At 35.4% G+C, this 24,324-nt stretch overlaps 2 protein-coding genes across 4 annotated transcripts; both read right to left on the bottom strand.

Annotated features, from left to right (window-relative positions):
- Positions 1 to 3,203: 3,203 nt before the first annotated feature.
- LOC130046254 (dehydrogenase/reductase SDR family member 11-like) lies at positions 3,204 to 9,519 on the bottom strand. Its single transcript, XM_048906588.2, has 7 exons — positions 9,344 to 9,519; positions 8,842 to 9,045; positions 7,715 to 7,809; positions 6,977 to 7,106; positions 5,732 to 5,821; positions 3,807 to 3,872; positions 3,204 to 3,354 (listed from the first exon to the last, which is right to left on the bottom strand). Exons 1-7 carry the CDS (start codon positions 9,473 to 9,475, stop codon positions 3,313 to 3,315), a joined length of 759 nt encoding a protein of 252 aa, XP_048762545.2. The 5' UTR covers positions 9,476 to 9,519; the 3' UTR covers positions 3,204 to 3,312.
- A 4,791-nt stretch (positions 9,520 to 14,310) lies between these two features.
- On the bottom strand, positions 14,311 to 21,656 carry LOC125671117 (dehydrogenase/reductase SDR family member 11-like). Of its 3 annotated transcripts, XM_048906589.2 has the most exons (8): positions 21,318 to 21,523; positions 20,751 to 20,954; positions 20,199 to 20,293; positions 18,598 to 18,727; positions 16,137 to 16,226; positions 16,012 to 16,101; positions 15,304 to 15,369; positions 14,311 to 14,451 (listed from the first exon to the last, which is right to left on the bottom strand). In XM_048906589.2, the coding sequence occupies exons 1-8, from the start codon at positions 21,447 to 21,449 to the stop codon at positions 14,410 to 14,412; spliced, it is 849 nt and encodes a 282-aa protein (XP_048762546.2). In that variant the 5' UTR covers positions 21,450 to 21,523; the 3' UTR covers positions 14,311 to 14,409. The 3 variants fall into 3 exon arrangements, with proteins under 3 accessions (XP_048762546.2, XP_048762540.2, XP_048762541.2); XM_048906583.2 differs by lacking the exon at positions 16,137 to 16,226 and having other exon boundaries at positions 21,318 to 21,656; XM_048906584.2 differs by lacking the exon at positions 16,012 to 16,101 and having other exon boundaries at positions 21,318 to 21,524.
- Positions 21,657 to 24,324: the final 2,668 nt, after the last annotated feature.

Below are 24,324 nucleotides of genomic sequence, written 5' to 3'. Positions count from 1 at the left end.
GCTCAGGAGTGAGGGTTCTTTAGTGTGCGAACGCCTGTCGCGACACGGGACCTTCATTTTTAGGTCATATCCGAAAGACTGGTAATTCTCACTTCTATAAATGCTGGGCGTTTGGCATGAGAGCAATCACTACCTATTTTAACGTCTTAAGTTTGACACGGTCATGGCACGAGCGGAGCCGAACTCACGACCTCCCGGTTACGAAATGAACGCTCTACCACTGAGTTATACCGCGACCAAACAAAAAATAAAAACACCCATTGTGACATACAAGGGACCTATTAACTTGACAAATGTATATTCCATATATGAAAACGAGTTTTATCACAAAATATATAAATGTATAGAATAAACATCTAGTTTGATTTTATTATTATAATAATAATAAAGCCTTTATTTATCCAAGATTACATATTTAGCGATAACGCTAGTTTTCAATATGGTCCTGCATATAACATACATACAGACAGATATTAGTAAAATAAACACAGATTAAAAGAAGTAGAATACATATAAACTTAAAAAATAATTATGAATGTAAGATAAGAATGGTTCAGAACCAACTGGCATTGTGGGCAAAATGTGAAATATGACATGCAAATTTGAGTATCAAACAACCTTAAAGTCAGGAGTCAGCAAGTTTTCACAAAATTCCATCTTCACTGTTTCTCGGTTAAACCCCTCCACTGTCTGGCAAATTATTCTGAAATATTTTTCTAATATCTGCTAACTCCTCTGTTGTAAGATTGCCCATTTGCTTATAGGCAGAAAGTTAAGGACTAGGATATCAATACCGTCAACAACGGCTGCGCTGTTGACCGTATGCATCGCTTAAAAACCTCATCAGATCGCTAACTGCAATAACGTGCTTGTAAGTTTGAGTGTCAACATATGCTTTGTATACAACACATTGTGAACCCTGGAGAGCCAAAGTTAATGGCTTCATATTGCTCGGAATGTGGTGTACTGCTTTCGAGCGACGATAAAATTGCTGAATATGTTCCAATGATAACTGAGGCCATCTTGTTTCATAAAACTTGGGCAAGAGGTTTGGTGAAAACGATTTTTCTTTGTGTTTATTACTTTCGGCGAACTCACTTTCGGTATTTTGATCTAAAAATTCAATTCCTTTCAAAATTGAAACCCCTTTTTGGACTGCCTCCCATGTTTTCTAACCAGAGAGATGTTTTTGAATGAAGAACAAATAATCGAATTCAGTGCTGGTGCTCGACAAAGGTGGTACGTGGCAAGCAATTTGACCTTTCGTATAAGAGAACAGACACAGAACAGACAAGAGAACAGACACAGCTTTTGATTCCGACAATAAGCTTGCCCTCATTATAACCCTATGCTTTAGGGTACTGTGTACTTTGTATCTAAGTTACAGTTCTCAAACTTCTTTAAAATTGCAGTAGCTATCGTTGTGCAAGTCAAGAAGTACACTGGGACACAATGCATAATGAATCAACATATGAATGAAAATGAATGTTATTTGATAAAAATTAAAATATCTAATTAGTCTGCAATCTATGGTATGTATATATATGTCGAGTTGAAGGCCAAATCCAAGATATCTTCTTATCATGTAGAATGTTTTTATAGATTAAGAATACAAAAAATAGGCCACGTAATAAAGGAACACAACCTGTGCCCATGGATATTCCAACAGAATGTTGGAAGATGCGATCTCCAAAACTACATAGATATTGTCAAGTTATTCTATCAATTATAAATGTCAAAAATAAATTGAAATACAAAAAATATATTTATTTTGTTTATCATTCTGTGAATGGTAAGTAAAATTGAATAATTTGCCATGGAAATAAATTTTACATTGATTTGCAGAAAGATGACAAAATCATGTATATAAGATCTCATGCGTGTTAATAACATAGAAATGGTAGTACCTGGACTGATCATGTGATGCATTAAACCCACTAATGACTACTTAGGTGGGTACTATGCGTTCATGGTGTTGCTTTGGAAAGCGAAATGATATTGCTTTCCAAAGCAACACCGTGAAAACATACTACCGACCTAAACAGTCAGTAATAGGTAATTAGTATAATTTTAAATATTTATATTCACCAATGATTTGTCAATCCATAATCACTGACTAGTTCAATATCTTATACATCCTCGTATTGGAATCCATTCTTACTTCACGAAGAAACTAGGTACTAAACTATGTGTGTTACTATTTTGTATGGTTTATCTGTACATAATTATCTTACGTCACAAAGAGATTATAGTTAAGTGTTACTATTGTGTGTGGTTTATCTGTACATAATGATCTTACGTCACAAAGAGATTATAGTTAAGTGTTACTATTTTGTATGGTTTATCTGTACATAATGATCTTACGTCACGGAGAGACTACCTATGTGAGCTACTTATCTGTACATAAATTATCTTACGTCACGAAGAAACTAGTTATGTGCTTTACTTTTTGTAGGGTTTAAATATCTTTGATATTATTATCTTTTATTTTTATTTATTTATTTTTCTTTTTACAAAATATAACTGTAAAAGAACAAATGTCTACGTTGTCTGTGTCATGGTGGATACGTATCCATAACTTACATATTCCCCATAATATAATAACATCCTAAAATTCATTCCTTTTATAAACACACACACAGATGGTTAATAATATAATAAAATATATTTGTATAGCGTTTTATCTAAAAAGTACTCTAACGCGCTTTAAATACAGTGTACTAAAATACAAACATCAAACCCTCCAAATAATAAATATAAATAAAAATACTTAATTTCTAAAACAGCGTCACAAAAAAAGCTAAAACACTATTGGCATTAATGTTCTAGGGGGAAAATAATGAATACGCCTAAAAAAGAAGATCCTTGATCCCACAATGAAAGTCTGACGAAAGAGGTGGGTCTCCAAAAATATTTTAAAACAGTCAAGCTTCTGTTATCTAGAGGCTATGTAGCGTGGTTGCTACGAGGCTATCATGGAGAATATTACTATAACGAAAGATATAGCGACTCTGTGGACCCTTTTTCTGCTTTCATTGCATATTTGCATAAAGGGAGTGCCCAAAATACACGTATATAGAATTAAAACTTCCGATCAGCCGAGTACAATCTGTGAAAGTGCATGAAATGGTTATATCGAGTAAGTAATCTTGTTAAAACGACGATCAGACTGAATTTCCTACTATCGAAAACAACAAAGTAGATATGTTGTTTATGGTTGTTTATTCAACATACATTTCATATATAACGGTAAAATAGGTTTTGCCGTTATTCAATACAAGTACGCCAATTGGGTAGGTGGGTGTGAAACAGTTAACTTGTTTGTTCAGTGGATCTCATGCGTATGTCATGAATCTAAAACAAAGACAACGAATCATTATTGCATTAAATTATCAATATTGAAAAAAATTTGAAAATGAAACAATATTTGTTTATTCAAAACTACTATATCGTAACTGTGACCAGTCCAACTATGGCAAATTTGACCCTTCACCTTGACCAAGGACCTGTTATCTGTCGTGTATAGCTCTAGCCTTGAACTTTTAGTTCATCAAAAATACAGTATTTACTGTATAAACTGATATTTCAAACTTATCATCAAGGTGGAAAACGTACACCACATTTCATTGACATCAGATCCATTAAAAAAGTCAATCCTATTCTAAAGAATGATAATTGTTCTATTTCAGAACAACTACATCTTTACCAGTGAATTGAGTTGTTTTTCATATTACTGAAATTTCAAAACAGTTATATCAAATTATATCACCTGAAGAGAACTATCATTATAAGTGGTATTCAAATACCTGTACATGTGGTGGTGCACTCAGTGCATAGACAACTGCGTCAGCCAAGTCCTCTGCTTCTAAACACTGCATGCAGAAAACCAGTTTTTATTTAGGATGACAAATATTTAAAAGGCATAATTAATGTAGCAAAGACGTCTTCCATCGAAGGTTTTGTATAGACAAAAACGGAGTCAAAAGCCATGAATTACATTTTGAATATGCAAGTTCTAAACCCAGTTAAGACTGAAACACGGGGTAGCAACATCATAGTAAAACAATGAAGAACAATAAAATATCTCTCTAGATCGTTCGAGATTTTGAATATGATCTAATCATGATATGAAAGGTGAAGATAAGGAACAGTGATCAATCTCATAACTCCTATAAGCAATACAAAATAGATAGTTGGACAAACATGGAGCCCTGGACACACCAGAGGTGGAATCAGGTGCTAAGGAGGAGTATGTATCCCCTGTCGACCGGTCACACCCGCCGTGAGCCCTATATCTTGATCAGATAAACGAAGTTATCCGTAGTCAAAATCAGTGTGTCAAGACGGCCTAACAATCGGTATGAAACATGTCAGACAGCATTTGACCTAATGATAGGTTGTATTGGCAAACTAGATCATTATAACGACCATAGCATTTTGCGAAATGCTGACTTTAAACGAGACTGTTGAAACCCCTGCACCATCAACTTGTTTGTCAGTAGCCTGCCTCGATTTAAAAACTGATCATACGCAAAACAATCTTTTGCGTAACGAATCAGTTGGGAAACATAAACATCATATGCAGGTGATAATGGAATATTGCTACATAAATATGGTAGGTTGACAATGGAGAAGCTTAAATCATCCCGTTTGTCATAAAATTGAGTTGTTAGATTGCAGTTAATATCTACTTTCAATGAAATATCTAAGTATGAAGCACAAATGGACGACTCTGTGGTGTCTTTTATTTCGAGTTCACAGGGATATATCGAATCGACATATGAATGAAAATTATTGTCAATAGATAAAACGTCGTCGATATATCTAAATGTCGAATTGAAGGCCACAGCAAGAAATATTTTCTTCTCACATAGAAGTTTTTGAATAAATTCTGCTTCATATAAATATAAAAACAGATCAGCTAACAAAGGAGCACAATTTGTGCCTATGGGAATTCCAACAGACTGTTGGAATACCTGCACACCAAAGACCACGAAGATATTGTCAATGAGGAGCTCCAGTATATCTTTTATTTCAACTTCGGAGTCATTGTGCGTGGAATCAGAGTGGTATTTAACAAGGTAGTTTTTTTGGATGACTGATCAGTAGATATACATATTTCCGTTTTCCATTTTTGTTGAAGAAACAACCGTCTATGGTGTCAAAAGCCTAGTTTTTAATTCATCGTGAGGAATGGGCGTGTAAAATATTGAAAAGTCACGTTTTGATATTGTTGATTTTAGAGAAATTTTGCGATTTCAAGTTTACTAAAAGTTCTTTAGAATTTTTTAGAATCCACGTTTGGTTTACACCACTTCTGGCATATGTAGTCGCGCAATACGTTTGAAGTTTTTCCTTCACAGCTGTTAACATTTTCATGAGGTGCAAATATAGGGGCTTGGTAGAACACTTATTGGATCCAGCAATGCATCTGTGTTTGTAAGGGTTTTTATGAAGTTTAGGAATCCAGTATAGATACGGTAACTCATATTCATCCGACCCATTGACTGAGATATAGAATGTATATATAAATATATAATCAAAGACGAATATTTGATGACATCAATAATTTGTATTAAGATATATCATACAGACGCTGTTCGACAATAAGAAGGTGAGATTTATTACCAGTTCTTTGCTTTTGTACAACGGGACATTGAATTCATTTCAGATGAATCTTGGATCCATTTCAAGCATCTAGGTGCATCCGAAATATAACGATTATACTGACCTTAAAGACGCTATAGATAGCTTTTGCCTTTTCTTCACTGTTATACATTCTTTTGGGGAATTCTGTGTATACTAAACCAGGGCTTACAGACTGTTAAAAAAAAGAAAACATCAAGAATTATGTACTTTGCATCCTAGATAAATTTTCTCCCCTTCTTCACTTTTTGGGGATCTTGTATCAAACGGCTAACCGCCAGCATATGTATTAACCATGCATAAATACCGGTAATTATTTTGTCACATAGTTCCTACCGTGTTAGACTTGCTAACATTCCAATTTTATGCGTATCTTGTTTGAGTAAAATCATACACTAATATCTAGAATATCCAATGTTTTGTCCGTAATCCATTGCATGTCAAACTTTGCAGTATTAATTGTATAGTTTCAATTGTCTTGTATAATTTTTCATTTGTACTGTATAATATTCCATTTGTATTGTATCTGGGGGATTGTTTATTTTAGTTTGTTATGAAGGATTTCATTGGTCAATTTTAGCCTGTGTCGTATATTGGCACGAGCGAGATGTTCTGGTGATCAACCATAACGTAAGCTGGTCCCCATTTCCATACAGGGTTAGATAAACAAAAGGGAAAGCTCAGTAAAATCTACTTAAGAATTCTGAAAATACACAAGGACATGGACTGCGACGCTTCATGCCGGTGCGAATTGTTGCATCTCATGTATATTTTCGAAAATGAAATTCACTTCTTCTTTCATGTTCGTCCAAATCCCCTGCCGTTAAAATAGACGTACTATATATTTAACCAGATTCATACGCACAGTGTTCAGATCTGCAGCACATTCGTGAGGACATGGCAATCATTACAATTTGAAAAGATATCGGAGGTTAAAAACACCGGAAATGTCAATATTTTAGGTAAACAATACTCATGAAAAAGATATATGACATACAGATTGATATTCCAATCGTGGTTGAAACCATTATTTAAAACAAACCAAAACAAACAATTCCTCAGATACAATGCAATTAAAAAATTATACAATACAAATGGAAATGTCATGTCATAGAAATATAACTTTGCTGTTTCATTGCATTTTATTACTTTTTTCTTAAGTCGACATAAAAAAAAACTTTTATCGTCTTTATCAAACATGATCTATCAAGGGTGTGTTGGATCACAAAGCTTCTGGAATTGATATTCTCCATGCTTCCATTGTTTAAGAAACAAACAACCGTAACATGTTTTGTTTGATAATTTGTATATTGATGGTAAATGACTTCACCGTAACACGGATGTGGGATTTCATCTCTCGTAGCTCGTTCCTGATTCCCTCCAATAACCCAGACACTGCGTGTTTTGTCGCCGAGTAAAAGTGCCCTTCCGGAATAGAGACCACACGATGTCCAGACATGCTGGAGAACAAATGGATTGATTGATTGTATATTGTTTAACGTCCCTCTCGAGAATCTTTTACTCATATGGAGACGTCACCATTGGCGGTAAAGGGCTGCAAAATTTAGGCCATTAACATGGTGGGGATCTTTATTGTGCCCAAAAATCAGTATGAAACACGTAAGACAACATTCGACCTAATGATAGGTTGTATTTGTAAATTAGATCGTTATAACGTGAATGTTACGAAATTGTAACTTTAAACGACACTGTTGAAACCCCTGTGACATCAATGTATTGGACAGTAGGCTGCATCCATTCAAAAACTTATCTTACGTGGAGCATGCTCTTACGTATCGAATCATTTGAGAGACATATACATCATATGCAGGTGATAATGGAATATTGCTACATAGATATAGGAAGTTGACGATGGGGTTTTAGACTAACTGATTAATGATAATCAATTGTTTATAGCTCAGCATTACTGGGGGTTTTACATCTGTCTATGCAATTAAGATTTAAAGACATTTCACGAAAATTTAGTTGAAAACTTTCGACTTGATTTAGTTGTACCCTATTACATGTATTTAAATATCTTCACTTTACAAGTAGTTGATATTCTTACCTATTAATAAGAAAAATATGGCCATCCTCTACTCCATTTCTCTGCATTTGTTGGAAAGCTTCTCTGGTACAAATACACAGGCCTAAAACATTCACCTGTTCGAAATGTGATTACAATGTATTTGCTCTAGAACTGAAATTTATTATCCATCCTATTCCTTAAATATCACAATGACTATATATATAATGTAATGTAGTAATCAATGTGACAAATCGATTTGACTAGCTTACTTTTAAGTTAAATTTTGTGAAAGATTCAGTCATTTTTCAAAAATTGTGAATTCGTAGATACCAAATTTACTCCTGTCTAACAATGAGGTCACACATCATCTTAAGGCGTCATTTTTATTTTCAAATGTAACGTTCAAGGATATGTGATTTGTTTTACTTTTGTTGCAAAATGTACACAACAGCATCGATCATTATTGTAAATTTTATAAATTATCTAATCCCTATAATTATATGACATTGTGTTTTAAATCCTGATCACATTGTTAGAAATATTTTAAATAGTTCTTATTGTTATGGGTCAGGACAAACCCTTAATAGCGCAGCAGAATTACCAACAAAGTCAAACAATTAATATTGATTGATTGAATATTGTTTTACGTCCCTCTCGAGAATATTTCACTCATATAGAGACGTCACCACTATTTACAATTGATAATTGAAAGAAAATTGTAACAATAGCAAAATACTAACTTACAGTAGTTGAACAATAAATATGAAAAATCCGTGCCGAACTTAATTTACACACACAAAATAGTTAATTCCAAAATCCTAGTTCCCAGTTATAAAAATCCAAAAATGTTCAGAGCTTTTCTACCGTAACCAGAGTTTTTTAAGCATCAAAATTCACAGTGTATTCATAATAAGAATGAATTTTCTTGTACAATCTTAAAAGACAATGAAGCAACCATTGCGTCATCTTTCTACTAAAGAAGTAAACATCGAGCTCTAGAACAATCTAGTTCACAGGTGTTAATTGAGTGCAAATAGTACACAACATTATGTACTTTCAGATATTTTTTCTCATCAACTTACCTGGATTAGAATGTTTTCTACTTTACTAAAGTATTGTATATAGTATTACACTGAAGCATTATAAAGCGTAAAAATCCCACTTACCTCTAACATATGTCTCCAGTCAGCAGTGTTACCAGATAATAGAGGTGCGCAATGCGCTAGTCCAGCGTTATTAATGAAGATATCTACGCCTCCTAATTCCGTTTGGATCCGCTCAAACATCGCCAAAATTTCGTCCTCTTTTGTGACATCACATTTCATTGGAATATATTGGCCTTTTTCGGATTTCAATTCATTTTGAATTTCCTGAAATAAAATGAATTTTCATTTCATCCATCTCTGAATAAATGAAATATTTATTGTACTCTCTCTCTCTCTCTCTCTCTCTCTCTCTGCGCAGTCTCGCGCCAGACTAGGCTATTTATCTTCATGTCCGTCAGAAATTTGAATTACTGGATCTCATTTTACATCAACACCGAATATTCTATATTTTACAAAGAGTAAGATCAACAATAGCCAAAAATAATCATTACTGCACTTCCATATAAGTCAAAGCATGGCGGAGCGTGATAACGGTACATATATAATGCAAGATGTATTTTACCTCGATTTGTTTGACGTTTTCTGCACAGCCTACAACTTTCATTCCGTGCTTAACAAGAGCTCGTGTAATTCCAGCCCCAATTCCGACCGAGGACCCTGTCACAAGCGCTACCCGACCAACCCAACGCTCCATATTGAACAACTACCTAGGAGGTTCACGTGTTATCTAGGTCTATGCTGTTGCAGTTTTATGATTGTGTTGTTTTATAGGTCATATTTCATAAAGAGCATACCATAAAACATATCCATACAACTGATACTAAAGTTCAAAACCAGTTGTAACGGATTACATGCATCACAAATCCGAATGGGAGATACCATCTATTCAGTTTGAATTGGTGATACCACCTACTCGAATAAGTGACATTAACAATTCACCGATTCGAAAAACTGATATCACCAATCCAAACTTAATACCAGATACTTGTAGGTGAATTGCATGTACCTATTCGTTTCGAATAGATTATATCACTTATTCGAATTGGTGATACCGCCTACTCAAGATATACTTGAAATAACTACTGTCCCCATGACTCTATGATGTACCCAGGGTTGTTGGCCATTGATTCCGACTATCAAGGTGCTTTGAACCTGTGATTGTTGGAGACAGTCCAGAGAGTCTTTAATCAGATTCAGCGATCGCACTTCATTTCTTAAATTTTGTAAAATGGTTACGAAACCAACATTGTTTAAGCAACTCTGAGAAGATAGAATTTTTCTTTGGTTAGTGGTTAACATTCCATCCTTTGACTTGGTAGCCGCCATATTTGTTTTTCAGCAACATTGTCTTGAAAGACGGACCATTTTTCTTTCCGTCTATCAAAAACCGGCTAAGAAATTCTATTACATGTATATACAATCATACTTGAGTAAAATTGCATTTCTGGATTAATACTGAGGGACGATATCCAGTGGTTGGATGGCAAGTTTGAAGCTGTCTAAAGGTAATGATGTCCTTGCTTTGGGTGGTATCTTGATGGTTGAAGGGAAGAAAAAGTACTTGCACGTCAGGTGTTGATCTACCCGATGTTGTTGGCACTGAAACTACGCGTGCGTTCTGCCGTTTGTAAAGTGGAGTATGTTTTGGGCAGGGATCTCATCTAACGAATGTGTGATTGTGTAGAGCATGATGACTCTGTCCGCAGTTCTCTTCTGCAAGGTGGTTCCCATCCCAAATGGCGGAGCATGTTGTTCACACAACGGGTTTCTCTGAAGCGGAAGTCGTAGATGGCAAATACGGTAGCTTGGCTTTGACGTGTTCGATCTCGTACTGGTGTCAAGGGTCCCAAACGGTAGAGCATACTCGAGTACTGGGCGGACGAGAATTGAACAGGTCTTTCACGTCTTGTGGGCATGTCCTTAGCTTCCGTCTAAGAAATCTAAAAGAACAATGTGCCTTATCTGCAATTTAGTTTTTCACGCCACGATAGGTCCTTACTGATATACACCCCAAGGTATTTTCCACTTAAAACACTCACTAGGGTGTAACCATGATGTTGGTACGTTGCATAAACAGCCGTACTCTTGTTGGCTATGTGCACTGTCGTGCACTTTTCAGGGTGGAATGTCATTTGCCATTCTTGATCTCATTTCTGTAGAGCTGATAGGTCTGTTTATAATAGGATGGATTCTCTGTGTATGATGACAGTTATGTAAATGAAGTAGTCATCTGCAAAACGTTCTATTGAGCAGTTGATAACTTTAGGGAGTCAATGATGAAAGCTAAAAATAGCAATGGACCTAGTAAGGTCCCCTGAGGTACGCCAAAATAACGATATGGATTACTCTGTGAGAACGCAGTTTTCGTCCACTTAGAAAGCTCCTGATCTAGTTAAGTGTTTATCCTTTAATGCCCCATTGTAGCTGAGTTTTAGCTCACCTGAACCGAAGGCTCAAGTGAGCTTTTCTGATCAAAATCTGTCCGTTGTCTGTCGTCGGCATAAACTTTTCACATTTTCTTCTTTTCTCCAGAACAGCTGAGTCAATTTCAACCAAACTTGGCACAAAGCATTCCTTTGTGAAGGGCTTTCAAGCTTTTTTCAAATGAAAAGCTATGTTCCCTTCAAAGGGGAGATAATCACATAAATGCAAAAATAGGGTGGGTCATTTAAAAATCTTCTCAAGAACTACTGGGCCAGAGGAGCTGAAATTTACATGAAAGCTACCTAAGATAGTGCAGATTCGTGTTTGTTCAAATCATGGCCCCCGGGGGTAAGTTGGGGCCACGATAGGGGATCAAAGTTTTACATACAAATATATAGGGAAAATCTTTAAAAATCTTCTTCCCAAGAACCACTGAGCCAGCAAAGTAGAAATTTATAAGAAAGCGTCCTGGCATTGTGCAGATTCAAGATTGTTCAAATAATGGTCTCCGGGGGTAGGTTGGGGTCACAATTGAGGATCAAAGTTTAACATGGGAATAAATAGGGAAAATCTTTAAATATCTTTTCAAAAACCACTGGGCCAGAAGAGCTGAGATTTACATAAAAGCGTCCTGACATAAAGCAGATTCAAGTTTGTTGAAATCATGGCCCACGGGGGTAGGTTGGGGCCATAATATGGGATCAAAGTTTTACATGCAAATATATATGAAAAATCTTTAAAAATCTTCTCAAGAACCACTGGGCCATGAGAGTAGAAATTTACATGAAAGCGTCCTGACATATTCAAAAGACATATTTCCTAAAAAGACAAGATGTGTTTGTGAAACACAAATGCCCCCGATAATGGCCAATTCCGAAGATGGCCAAGGTCACAAGGGCAAATATCTTGGCATCAGTAGAAAGATCTTGTCAAAAGAAATGCTCATGTACAATATGAAACCTCTAATATTTACCATTTAGAAGTTATGACCAATGTATAAAAAAAATTAAAAGTAAGTTAAATGTCAAGGTCAAAAGGTTTAATACCAACGGAAAGGTCTTGTTACAAGGAACACTCATGTGAAATATCAAAGCTCTATCTCTTACTGTTCAAAAGTTATTAGCAAGGTTAAAGTTTTCAAAAAGTAGGTCAAACTCCAAGGTCAAGGGGTCAAAAATGTTGGTACCCACGGAAAGGTCTTGTCACAAGAAATACTCATGTGAAATATCAAAGCTCTATCACTTACTGTTCAAAAGTTATTAGCAAGGTTAAAGTTTCAGACAGAATTACAAAATGACAGAATGACAGACAGGACAAAAACAACATGCCCCCCGATCTTCGATCTCGGGGGAATACAAATGTCTTATCCCACTGATTCATGCTATATGGGATCGATTGTTAATATTGACGCCATGAAATTATCTGTCGTTTACTGTCCTTCGATTTTTTATCGGTCTTTATTATGGAATAGAGGAACTAAATCTACACATCGATTTAATGATCAGGTCTAATGTCCATGTCATTTAAAGTATCTTATCCCGAACTTGCCCTAAATCAATTGCAAACAAATTCAATTACTTTTCCTCTAGTATTGGACACAAATTTGCAAGTAAATTTGACAACTCTTTATCCACAATAAATCAACAAATGCCTTTGATCAGCGAATTTTTCGTCACTCATGAAATCTTATCTATATGTCTAACTCGAAATCCTAAACTGACACATATCGTGAATTGCTCGTTTTAAGTCTATTGATTAATGAAAACATTACACTTGTTATTCCAAATGATTAAAACTGATGAGAATTTTTTGTCAAAAAATACCGTCCAGTTTATGGCTTTGGGTATACTTAGCAAAATTATTGAAATTATTTTCTCAATTCTTTTTATGAATACCCCAGGCCTTACAATTTCATTAATGAAAACAAATTCTTTTTTAAACCCAAGCATTCATACAAAACCGCAACTCATAGTATAATTGCAAAATGGTTACGAAACATTGACAGTGGAAAAGTCACTGGAATATTTTTTTTTAATAATTAAAACTCTTGATAAGGTAAATAACCGTGTATTACTCCACAAACTACATCTTTATTTTTGGAATATGTAAAGACTCATAAAACTGGTTTAAATCTTACTTGACAAATATATCACAATCTGTTATGTGGAATGAAATTAGGTCAGACACGTTTGGTATTATTAAAGGCCTACCTCAAGGTTCACCACTTCGGCCCTATTTCTATTCTTTGTTAATAACTACCTAGAATGTTTACAACACTCACCAGCTCACATGTATGCGGATGATACAACTCAGGATGTCTCATATAAAATTATACATATTATTGAAAACAAGGATTGGATGGATAAAAACAAGCGTAAAATATTTTTTTTTTAAAAACTCGTAATTGGTACAGAACAAAGGGAATAAATTGTAGAAATCTTTCTAAACAAAACGGTAGTATTTGTTACTGAAAATGTATCGTGTACAAAAATACTGGTGTTTAGATTGACTGGTGTCTAACGTCGTCTGAACATGTTGAAAATACTTGCAAGCAAAATAAATGTATCGTATTACATTCAATCATCATTTCCACTACTGCTATACTGTACAAACTGTGCAATGTGAAATAAAGGAAACTCACATGATATAAGTTCATGAATAAATTTTCAACTCAATAGCTGCAGAGATAACCAAAAAAATTTCGAAAAATCTGTCAAATCCCTGAAAGTTCAAGATCAATAAATCTTCCAAAAATAAGTCAACAAAGCTAAAACTTCATCTGTGAACCATGAATAATAGATATTTTATTCAGTAACTGCAGAAATAGCCAAAACAATTCCGGAAAACGTCAAAACACGGACGCACGCACTATAGGGGACCCGCCTATAGACCAGTCCTAATCATTCCATCCTTTCCATTGCAGATATTTGCATGAAATGATTTTCCAAAATATATGAATACGTTTCAAAGGTTTATTCAGGCAGCTGAAACTTCCTATCTGTTGAGGACAACCACTGGCAGTGCATAGAATTGCCACATTATGTCAAGCGAGAAGTTTACTTACAGAGACAACTAAATTTACTATACTAACGAAAACAACAAGACAAGATGTATATGTCTGTTTATTAAGTATACATTTTTGTATATAGCAGTAAGATAAACTTACATCCATACACTAAATTGCCATTGGTGTATATGAAGCAGTTAGCTTGTTTGTTCAGTGGGCCTCAGTAATATATCATGAATCTGAAACAAAGACAACGTATCGTTAATCACTTTATGACTGTCAACATTGAAAAGATGCAGAAAATGAAACAATACTAGTTTGTGAAACATTATGCCCTCACTGAGGCCAGTCCAACTATGGCAAATCTGGCCCTTTACCTTAACTAAGGACCTGTAATCCGTCATGTATAGCTTTAACCCTGTACTTTCTGTTCATCAAGATTAAAGTGTTTATTATGTAAACCGCTACTTATGATCAAGGTTGAAGTTGCATATAGCCAAACGGTTAGGAAGACTAAATACAATACGCCTTAAAATTTACTCCAACTGTGAGCCTAATATATTGTTCTGTCTGAAAACTCTTGGTTAAATCTATTCTTAAAAAACAAAACAAATTATTCCAGTAGATTGAGTCCTGTGTGGATCCGGGTTACAATAGGTCTTCAGTACCCCCTTGCTTGTCGTAAGAGTCAACTTAATGGGGCGGTCCTTCGGATGAGACCGTAAAAACCGAGGTCCCATGTCACAGCAGGTGTGGCACGATGAAGATCACACCCTGCTCAAAGGCCGTAAGCACCGAGCATAGGCCTAACTTTTGCAGCCCTTCACTGGCAACACCACCATATATTTACAAAATTGGAAGTTTAGTTCTTACATTGTACATTCTACTTTCATTTCTAATGGAATTTCCAACCGTTAAAATAGACGTACTATATTTATCTATATTCATAAACGCATTCTTTACAACTATAACACATTCATGAGGAAATGGCTATCATGAAGAAATCAAATTAAAGCAAAATCATTGAAAATGTTAATATATCAAATTATATCACATGAAGACGACTCTCATTATAAGTGGTATTCAAATACCTGTACATGTGGTGGTGCACTCAGTGCATAGACAACTGCGTCAGCCAAGTCCTCTGCTTCTAAACACTGCATGCAGAAAACCAGTTTTAGGATTTTATGTTTTCAGAATTTATCAATTTATAACTGTTTATGTCTCACGTATAATAACTTTGAACTAGTGAATTGAGTGCTGGAACACCATTTATCATTATATATTTGACAACACATACAATCCTTGATGCACTAGTATGGGGGGCAGTTCAAAATTTCATTTCTCATTACAAATTATCATTTTGAAAATAAATAAAGTTAATGATTTGAAAGCGAACAGCTATAATTGTTTCCCAGTGTGTCCTTTGGCGTATAATCAAATATACTATTGATGTTTAAATTACAATTATTGATTTAAACAGCGGTGTGAACTGTCGGGACATTATAAAAAATTACATGGTGAGAAATAATCGAAATATATTACTTATTCTATGTAAACTAGATCAGATATGCTTTCGAACTACTACTTAAAAAACATGATCACCACTTCATACAAAATACAAGGTGATATTTTTCAGCGCTTCTATGCGTACACTCTCCGTAACAAGTGAAAGATACATATTTCAATAAATTTACTAAAGATGTCAATGAATCGCTATTAATATTCAATGAATCTTGGGTTCATTTTAAGGATATATATGCATCCAAGATAAAACAAATAAACTGAATTCTACTGACCTTAAAGAAGCTGCAAATAGCCTTCCCCTTTTCTTCACTGTTATGCATTCTTTGTTGAAATTCTGTGGCCACTAAACCAGGGCTTACAGACTGTTAAGGTAAAGAAAACATCAAGATTTATGTACCTTGTATTCTGAATAAATTCTCTCCCCTTCTTCTCTACTTTTAGTGCGCCTTATTTCAAACTCCGTTCTCACCATTCCTGGGCTAACCGCCTGCACATGAATATTGTAATTCTATAATATAGCCATGCATACATAGTTATGCTGTCTCCGTAATCCTTTTATATCTCATTACAACATTACAACTGCTTAAATCTTCTTTTTAACATCTCCATTGTCAGGGGCGTAGCTAGCTAGGACTGTTTCAATGTGTAGGCACGTGTGATGAAACTGAAGGTTTCACCGATGCGCGAAGCGCTGAGGGGGTAGGTACAGGAGGGGGTGGCCCCCTCTCGCTGGGGGTGGGGGTCGCGGGTTACCCCCGATTGATTAAATATTGTTTAACATCCCTCTCGAGAATATTTCACTCATATGGAGAAGTCATCACTGCCGGTGAAGGGCTGCAAAATCTTGGCCTATGCTCGGCGCTTATGGCCATTGAGCAGGGAGGGATCTTTATCGTGCCACACCTACTGTGACACGGTACCTATAGTTTTTGCAGTCTCATCCTAAGGACCACCCCATTAGTCGCCTCTTACGACAAGCAAGGGGTATTGAGGACCTATTCTAAACCGGATCCTCACGGGATACCCCAAGAAAAAGTTAGAAATATTAGGACTCGTTTGCACTACTCTGAGCATCAAAATGATTGCAATAGACATTAAATATTGCACAACATTTGGAAAATTTAAACTGTTAAGTGCAAGAGCGAGTCATTGTGATCACCAAAGTTTAGAAAAAATATATATAAACATTATGTAGAATACATTATAAAAAGAAAAGGTCCGGCAGAATAATTTTATATCCGATTTCAAATACTAGAAATATATATGTTTACTTTGCAAACATTTATGGACAAAAATGTGTTTTGAAAATAAAGGGAAAAAATGTGTAGGCACGTGCCTACTTGAGCATAACGAAGCTACGCCCCTGATTGTCACAACAAAAACAGCGAATTAAAATGTTAATATATATATATATATATATATATATATATATATATATATATATACAGTCAATCAATTGATAAAAATTATCAAGGAATAGGTGTTTAAGGTTGTTTGCATTATGGTGGTTAGGTATAAAACAATGGAAACAGGTTTTATTTCGTATTCAGAAATCACTATGCCTTCGTTGTTTTTATACCCTCATAATCAACTAACGGAGACACTTATAATTATGTTTGTAAAATATGTTTCTTTCTTTAATACTTGTATATAGGTTTGTATGTTAAGTTGACAAGTAAGTGAGATTACTTTCATCAAGTAGAAGTGTAGGTATAATGTTGACAAACCATTGGGTAATGTTTATATATATATATATATATATATATATATATATATATATATATATAATACTTATTACTTACTCTCCAAATTGTTTGAGGAATATCGTACATAAAAACACTAATAAGTAGAGACGTTTTCTATAGTCATCTGGCCCAGAAAATAGATGATTTCAGTAGGAGTCCAAAAATCTGGCATTCAAATAAGGAATATATAAGCAAATCCAAACTACATTTAATTTGATCCAAAATTGCTTTGTGTTGTATGACAGGAGCGTGAAGTTGGCATAAAATTGCCAAAAAATGCAAAATTCGATGAAAATTTTCATAAATTCAGGGGGGTTTCCTTTCAGAAAACATACAGCCCATGCATCGAGCAAATTTATATTCAAACACATTTTTCATCTTCTCTTAATACACAATATATATTAATTTCATTTTGCTCGACGGATGGGCACACCTTTTCCTAAGCAATAATCTGTTATCAAGCTCTTTTTGAAAAAAGGCGGGAAGAACTCTTATTCGTGACGTAATAATGCTATAAAATAAGAAATAACTTTGATTTAAGTTGAGATAGTATACTTGGCATGTATTTAACTTATTCAAAACACAGATCAAGCTTGATTCAAGACACATTTAAATCGGAGAATTTTTTGGGGCCTTTTTATGTACACAATTGTACGTTATAGAATTAATGTGAAATTCAGGTGAATTTTATGTGAAATTCACATAAATTTTACGTGAAACTTATGTGAATTTCACGTGAAATTTTTTCGTGTGAATTTCCATTTGATGCTCCTTTCGCGTGAATTTCATGTTAGCATTTTCACGTAAAATTTCTATGAATTATATGAATTTCACGTGAGGCATATTTGCCTGTATACATGTATATGCTTAGTTCAAAAAGACTCTCGGCTATCTCCGTACATGTCCGTCAAGCTTGATTTACGGAGATAGCCGAGCGTCTGGTTGCTTGCAGCCTTTGAGTAGGGAGGGATATTTGCGGTCTCATCCGAAGGACCGCCTCATTTAAGTTGTCTCTTACGACAACCAAGGGGTATCAGGGACCTATTCTAACCCGGATCCCCACGGGAATTGATAATTTGTATATTGATCACTGTTGATGGTAAATGACTTCACCGTAACACGGATGTGGGATTTCATCTCTCGTAGCTCGTTCCTGATTCCCTCCAATAACCCAGACACTGCATATTTTGTCGCCGAGTAAAAGTGTCCATTGGTGTTAGGAATCACACGATGTCCAGACATGCTACAGAACAAGGATGTAAAGTGTCATAAGTAATAAGAATAGCCCTGTTTGCTTATTTCAAAACTTGTAAGAAGAGTGTATATGAGCCGATATTGAGTACAGTCACATAATTTTGTATACGAGTATATCATGGCTAGAGGAAGACCCCCATACTGAGGTCAATTAGTTTAATGTCAAGGTCATCATATCACATAAAAAAGCACCAGTTTCGAGTTGTCGTTTAATTTAGCAAAGAAATTGTACTAACTGGCTGATAGCCCCCCTCCCCCTTTGTGATGTGTAAGTATGAATAAATAAAAATATAAAATGACAGAATTAAAACAATTTTTCATTGTAGAATAGAACTAACAACCCCCCCAACCGCACTTTCCGTTTGAAAAATAAATTACTATACCACATATGAAATAGCTTTCGGGCGCCAAATGTAACAGAGACAAGTATATTTATTATATGATGAATAATTCCTAGCTCTCTAATTGGCTGAGATCCAACAATGTAGAAATCATACTAAGTTATGATTACCTGCACGTGACCTTCCAGGTGAACATAAGGAATTATTTTTTCCACATAGGACCAAAAATAGACCTTCCAGGTGAACATAAGGAATTATTTTTTTCCACATAGGACCAAAAAATAGGTCATTGAAACTTACAATCAAAGCAAAGAACAATCTTGAAGGGTTTTTAATCATTTAATCATATATTAAAACAATTATTGCTGTTTTTGAGGTCAATACGATGATTTAGCCACCTTCGAAGTACGATATTCACCTCGCCCTTCGGGCTCGGTGAATATTGTACTCCTCAGGTGTCTAAATCATCGTATTGACCTCAAAAACAGCAATAATTGTATAATGTCTCCGCTGGCGATAGTACTCGGTACCTCTAGCTCAACAGTCCGGACTGTAGGTGGCGTGCCCTAGCGATCGAACTAAAGGATTAACCACCAACCAGGTCAGGTATCTAACACTTCCACGTATAAAACAAACCAAAAATATGTACATAGTGATTACGCTGCAAATCAAGACAAACTTTGTGATGAATTACACAAAGTATGTACAATTGTTTGCTAGGATGGAATTTGAAGGACCTTGGTGCGGAAAGAGTATGACCTTAGAAAACCTTGACACAAAAACAACAACCATGACACCCATTTTCTGTGTGTAAGGAATCCATAGATCCATTAGCTGTTGTAAAGAAAATGTCACATCTAAACGGAACCAACGAAAAAGATAAAAAGCTGTCCTTAAGCTGGCAAAAGGCAGGGGAAAATTTTAAGGTGGAAATTTTTAAAGATATAACCTTTTTTTAAGGATTTCTGGCGAGTTTTCGTCTGTCTGCACTATGCAAAACTTACATACATGACAATGTATGACCTGATATAGATCCACATATACCTTATTGAATGTGCATGTATTTAAATATCTACACTTTACAAGTATACTATATACAACTATAATTGATATTCTTACCTATTAATAAGAAAAATATGACCATCGTCTACTCCATTTTTCTTCATTTGTTGGAAAGCTTCTCTGGTACAAATACACAGGCCTAAAACATTCACCTGTTCAAAGTATGATGACATTGTATTTGTTGTAAAACTCACAGTCTGGTTATATTTTGGTGACCATATTGATGCTCTTTTCTCAAGTATCAAAATAAAGTATGTGACGTAGTAATTGTTGACAAATGAACTTTATTACTTTAATTTAATGGTTAAATTTTGCTAATCAAGGTTACAAATCTGAATTTGGCAGATTCGCAATTTGCTTTAGTTTACATATTAAGGAGGATGGAGTTGGCGCCATTTTGATTTTTAAAAGTTTCTGGATATGACTATCTTAATCTTAAAATACCGAGCAAGTTTCTAGAAATATCTTCGATAATGCTTATAAATATGTTTTCAAGATTATGAAAATGAAGATATTTTTTGTCAGCTGTCCGAAGTTCCACTATTTAACAGTGTTTAAAGCTTTTACTTGATCATTTCCAGGTCATTTAGCATCAAACAAACCACTTACCTCTAACATATTTCTCCAGTCAGCAGTGTTACCAGACAATAGAGGAGCGCAATGCGCTAGTCCAGCATTGTTAATGCAGACATCTACGCCTCCTAATTCCGTTTGGATCCGCCTGAACATCGCCAAAATTTCGTCCTCTTTCGTAAGATCACATTTCATTGGAATCAACTGGCCTTTTTCGGATTTCAACTCATTTTGAATTTCCTAAAATAGCATTCAGGATTTTTTAAAATTCTAATTTTTTATACTACATGGCTAACAACACTCACAGGTGCTTTAATTAAGTGCATTTGAGTTTAAATTGATAATTCTTCGTTCTTCTCTCTGTAGGAGTTATGTCGCTTTGCACAGCTATGTCATATGATGTTATTTATAGCCATGTCAGATGACCATGAAAAGCTAAAATTGCTGAATTTCTACTAACACCGACTACTTCATATTTTACAAGGAGAGGAATCACGCATTTACCCAAGATATTAGCCTAGTGGCCTATATGGCATGCTTTATCTAGGTCAAAGCATGGCGGCATGGAACATTGCACAATGTAAATATGCATTTTAAATTTACCTCGATTTGTTTAACGTTTCTTGCACAGCCGACAACCTTCATTCCATGCTTAACAAGAGCTCGTGTAATTCCAGCCCCAATTCCAACCGAGGACCCTGTCACAAGCGCTACCCGACCAACCCAACGCTCCATATTCAACAACTAGTCCTACCTACGTTCACTCGTGTTATCAAGGCCTACCCCGTCGTGGTCTCAGAGGTCAAGTGAGCACCTTCCTTAGTCCTATGAGCTAGACTTCATACAGTATAACCATTAAAAAAAACATATGCATAGATCTACAAGTAATATTAAAGTTCAACGCCAGTTGTAACATCCATTAAAAGTGAGAAACTCGGAAGATGTGTGTCTAAATTTAAGGTGGCTCATCACACCAACATTTTATTAATGGCTCGTGATTTTAAGTATTTAGTATAAAGTGTAATTTCATGAAAGATAGTTTGATATAATCTCTCACTTATCTTATATGATTTTTTTTATGAGAAAAAAAATGTTTGCAAATATGATATTTCCGACTCCAAATTTTGCTGTTATTTGATGCATGATATGAATATATCTTAAACAAATCATTCCTAAAAGAATCAGATAGACGTTTTAATTTTATTTTAAATAAAAAAGATGTATATGTGAAAATTGATAACAATATTTGTCAATGAAAAGGTGAAGATAATGAACAGTGGTCAATCTTATAACTTTAATAAACCCACGGTTAAAATGCTCAAGATCGGGATCGGTACTTTTTTCTCATTATAAAAATTTGTCATTTATGTTCTCTTTAAAATATATTTGTCTAAGATTTTTTTTTCAAACGACACTGTTCTTGAAGATTTTCGCCGTAGATTAAAACCTATTAACAAATAACAATTAAACAATAAAATGCTTTCTTTGTTGTTTCATCGGGTGATGAAAGCAGCTAGCATTGTAGAAAAATTACGTGGGTTATGTAATTTTCGCCTGCAATGATTGCTACCTCCATCACCGATGAAACAACAAAGAAGGACATTTTATTATTTATATTCATGCATTGTTGTGAAATATAAACTAGATTTAAATGCTAAAATATCATATGGTTGACCTATTTAATACGTTAAGCGGAACAGCCAATGCACCCTTTGACCTTGATGACGCTCTATATTTGGTAATGATTACACAGACAGGTGGTACTAAAAAGCCGGATCGAACTGGTTTGCAAGATATATTTTTTTCTTATGTAGAAGCTTCTGAATAAATTTAGCCTGCTACGAAGATAGAAATAGGTCAGTTAATAAAGGAGCACAATGCGTGCCCATGGGAATTCCCACACTGTTGGGCGACCTTATCACCAAAGACAGTTGAATTGATACGCGCATTCATTCAATTGTTTTCTGCAATATTTTTTTAAAACTTCATAGTTATTTCGGATTTCAAAGATTTCGGTTGAGCATCACTGAAGATACATTATTTGTCGAAATGAGCATCTGGTGCATCAAAATTGGTACCGTATAAGTTTTACATTTGATGCATGCATCAGTTCAATTGTTTTGCCCAATAATCGATGATATTTTCAAATAATTAAAAATAAAATTAAATATTAAAAATGTTCCCAATTATATGACTGTATATTAATTGTGCGCTCTGCAAGTAAGTGGGGGGAATGCAATGGACCAGACCGGGATTCTGCGATCTCAGGGCTGTCATTTAAGCCTAGTATTGAATTTCCTTAAGGAGGAACGCACCAGAGAAATCTGATATGGATGGAAAGTGAATTATATGTACAATAATATATTGAAAATTTCAAACTTGCCTTATTAAGTTAAAAATGCAGTTTAGTAGAAAGTAATCTGATTAAAAAAAAAAAAAAAAAGCAAGACTCGAACACATAAACTACAGATCAGTAGTCGACACTGAGCCACCAAGCTAGAAAATCATATCTAAACGTAATATACAAGTATTGTTGGGCATGGAGAGGCATGGGTTCCGCCATGCGTCACTTGCCCTTGATACTCCACATGAAGATAACAAGCAGCGCAGTTTACTTCAACAACAGCAATGGGGCCTGGTTCGGTACCACAGTAGGAGTGAGGCAAGGATGCATACTTTCCTCTACCTTATTCGACATCTTTTTTGGAGAGGATCATGTTTGACGCACTAGAATACCACAATGGAACAGTCAGCATTGACGGCAGAACAATCACTAACTTGCCTTTCTCCGATGACATAGACGGCCTTGCAGGTGGAGAAGAAGAACTTGCAATAATTATAGAACTCTTGGATAAAACACCTACAGTGTACGGGATGCAGATCAGTACAGAAAACACCAAACTGATGACAAACAACACCAAAGGCTTCACCACTGACATGAAAATGAGTTGTGAGGAGCTGGCCACTGTCAACAGCTTCAAATATCCCGGAACCATTGTCAGCGACAAAGGGTCCAAACCTGGGATACCCACCAGAGTTTCCCAAACAACCACAGCGCTGATTAAACTCAAGACCATTTGGAAGGACATGAATATTACGCTCAGCTCAAAGGTCAGATTGATGCGCTCCTTGGTTATATCTTGTACGCCTGTGAATCATGAACCCGAACAGCAGACACTGAAAGAAGGATACAGGCCTTTGTGATGAGATGCTTTCGCAGACTTCCCTGCATCTCCTACAAAGATCACATCACAAATGAAGAAGTCAGGAATATGATCAGACAAGCTAATGGGCTCTATGAAGACCCTGACCACAGTTTAAAAAAAAACCGCAAACTGAAGTGGTACGGGAACTTCTTACGATCATCAGGACTTGCCAAGACGATCCTGCAAGGCATAGTACAGGGGGAAGCGAGGAAGAGATGGGAGGACAACATCCCTCAGTGGACAGGCCTAAAACTGAGCAACACCCTCAGAATAGCAGACAACAGACGGGAGTGGAGAGAGCTGGTTAGGAAGTCTTCGGTTACACCTCCTCCCCCCCCCTCCCCCCGGTCATCCAGACTATACGGGAGAGATGAAAATGAAGTTGGTACAAGTATTGCTGATAT

Source organism: Ostrea edulis, chromosome 4 (genome assembly GCF_947568905.1).
Source record: "Ostrea edulis chromosome 4, xbOstEdul1.1, whole genome shotgun sequence".
Classification (NCBI taxonomy): Eukaryota; Metazoa; Mollusca; class Bivalvia; order Ostreida; family Ostreidae; genus Ostrea; species Ostrea edulis.
This window is presented reverse-complemented; position numbering and strand designations above follow the sequence as displayed.

Coding starts and splice junctions, on each gene's coding strand:
- LOC130046254 (XM_048906588.2), bottom strand. CDS start 9,475: ATGGAGCGTTGGGTTGGTCGGGTAGCGCTTGTGACAGGGTCCTCGGTC. Junction 7,107..7,714: donor CATATTTTTCTTATTAATAG/GTAAGAATATCA, acceptor TTTGTTCTCCAG/CATGTCTGGACATCGTGTGG. Junction 3,355..3,806: donor GTGCACCACCACATGTACAG/GTATTTGAATAC, acceptor TCTTTGTTTTAG/ATTCATGACATACGCATGAG.
- LOC125671117 (XM_048906589.2), bottom strand. CDS start 21,449: ATGGAGCGTTGGGTTGGTCGGGTAGCGCTTGTGACAGGGTCCTCGGTT. Junction 20,294..20,750: donor ACTGGAGAAATATGTTAGAG/GTAAGTGGTTTG, acceptor TACTTTGAACAG/GTGAATGTTTTAGGCCTGTG. Junction 15,370..16,011: donor CTATTTGCAGCTTCTTTAAG/GTCAGTAGAATT, acceptor TTCTGCATGCAG/TGTTTAGAAGCAGAGGACTT.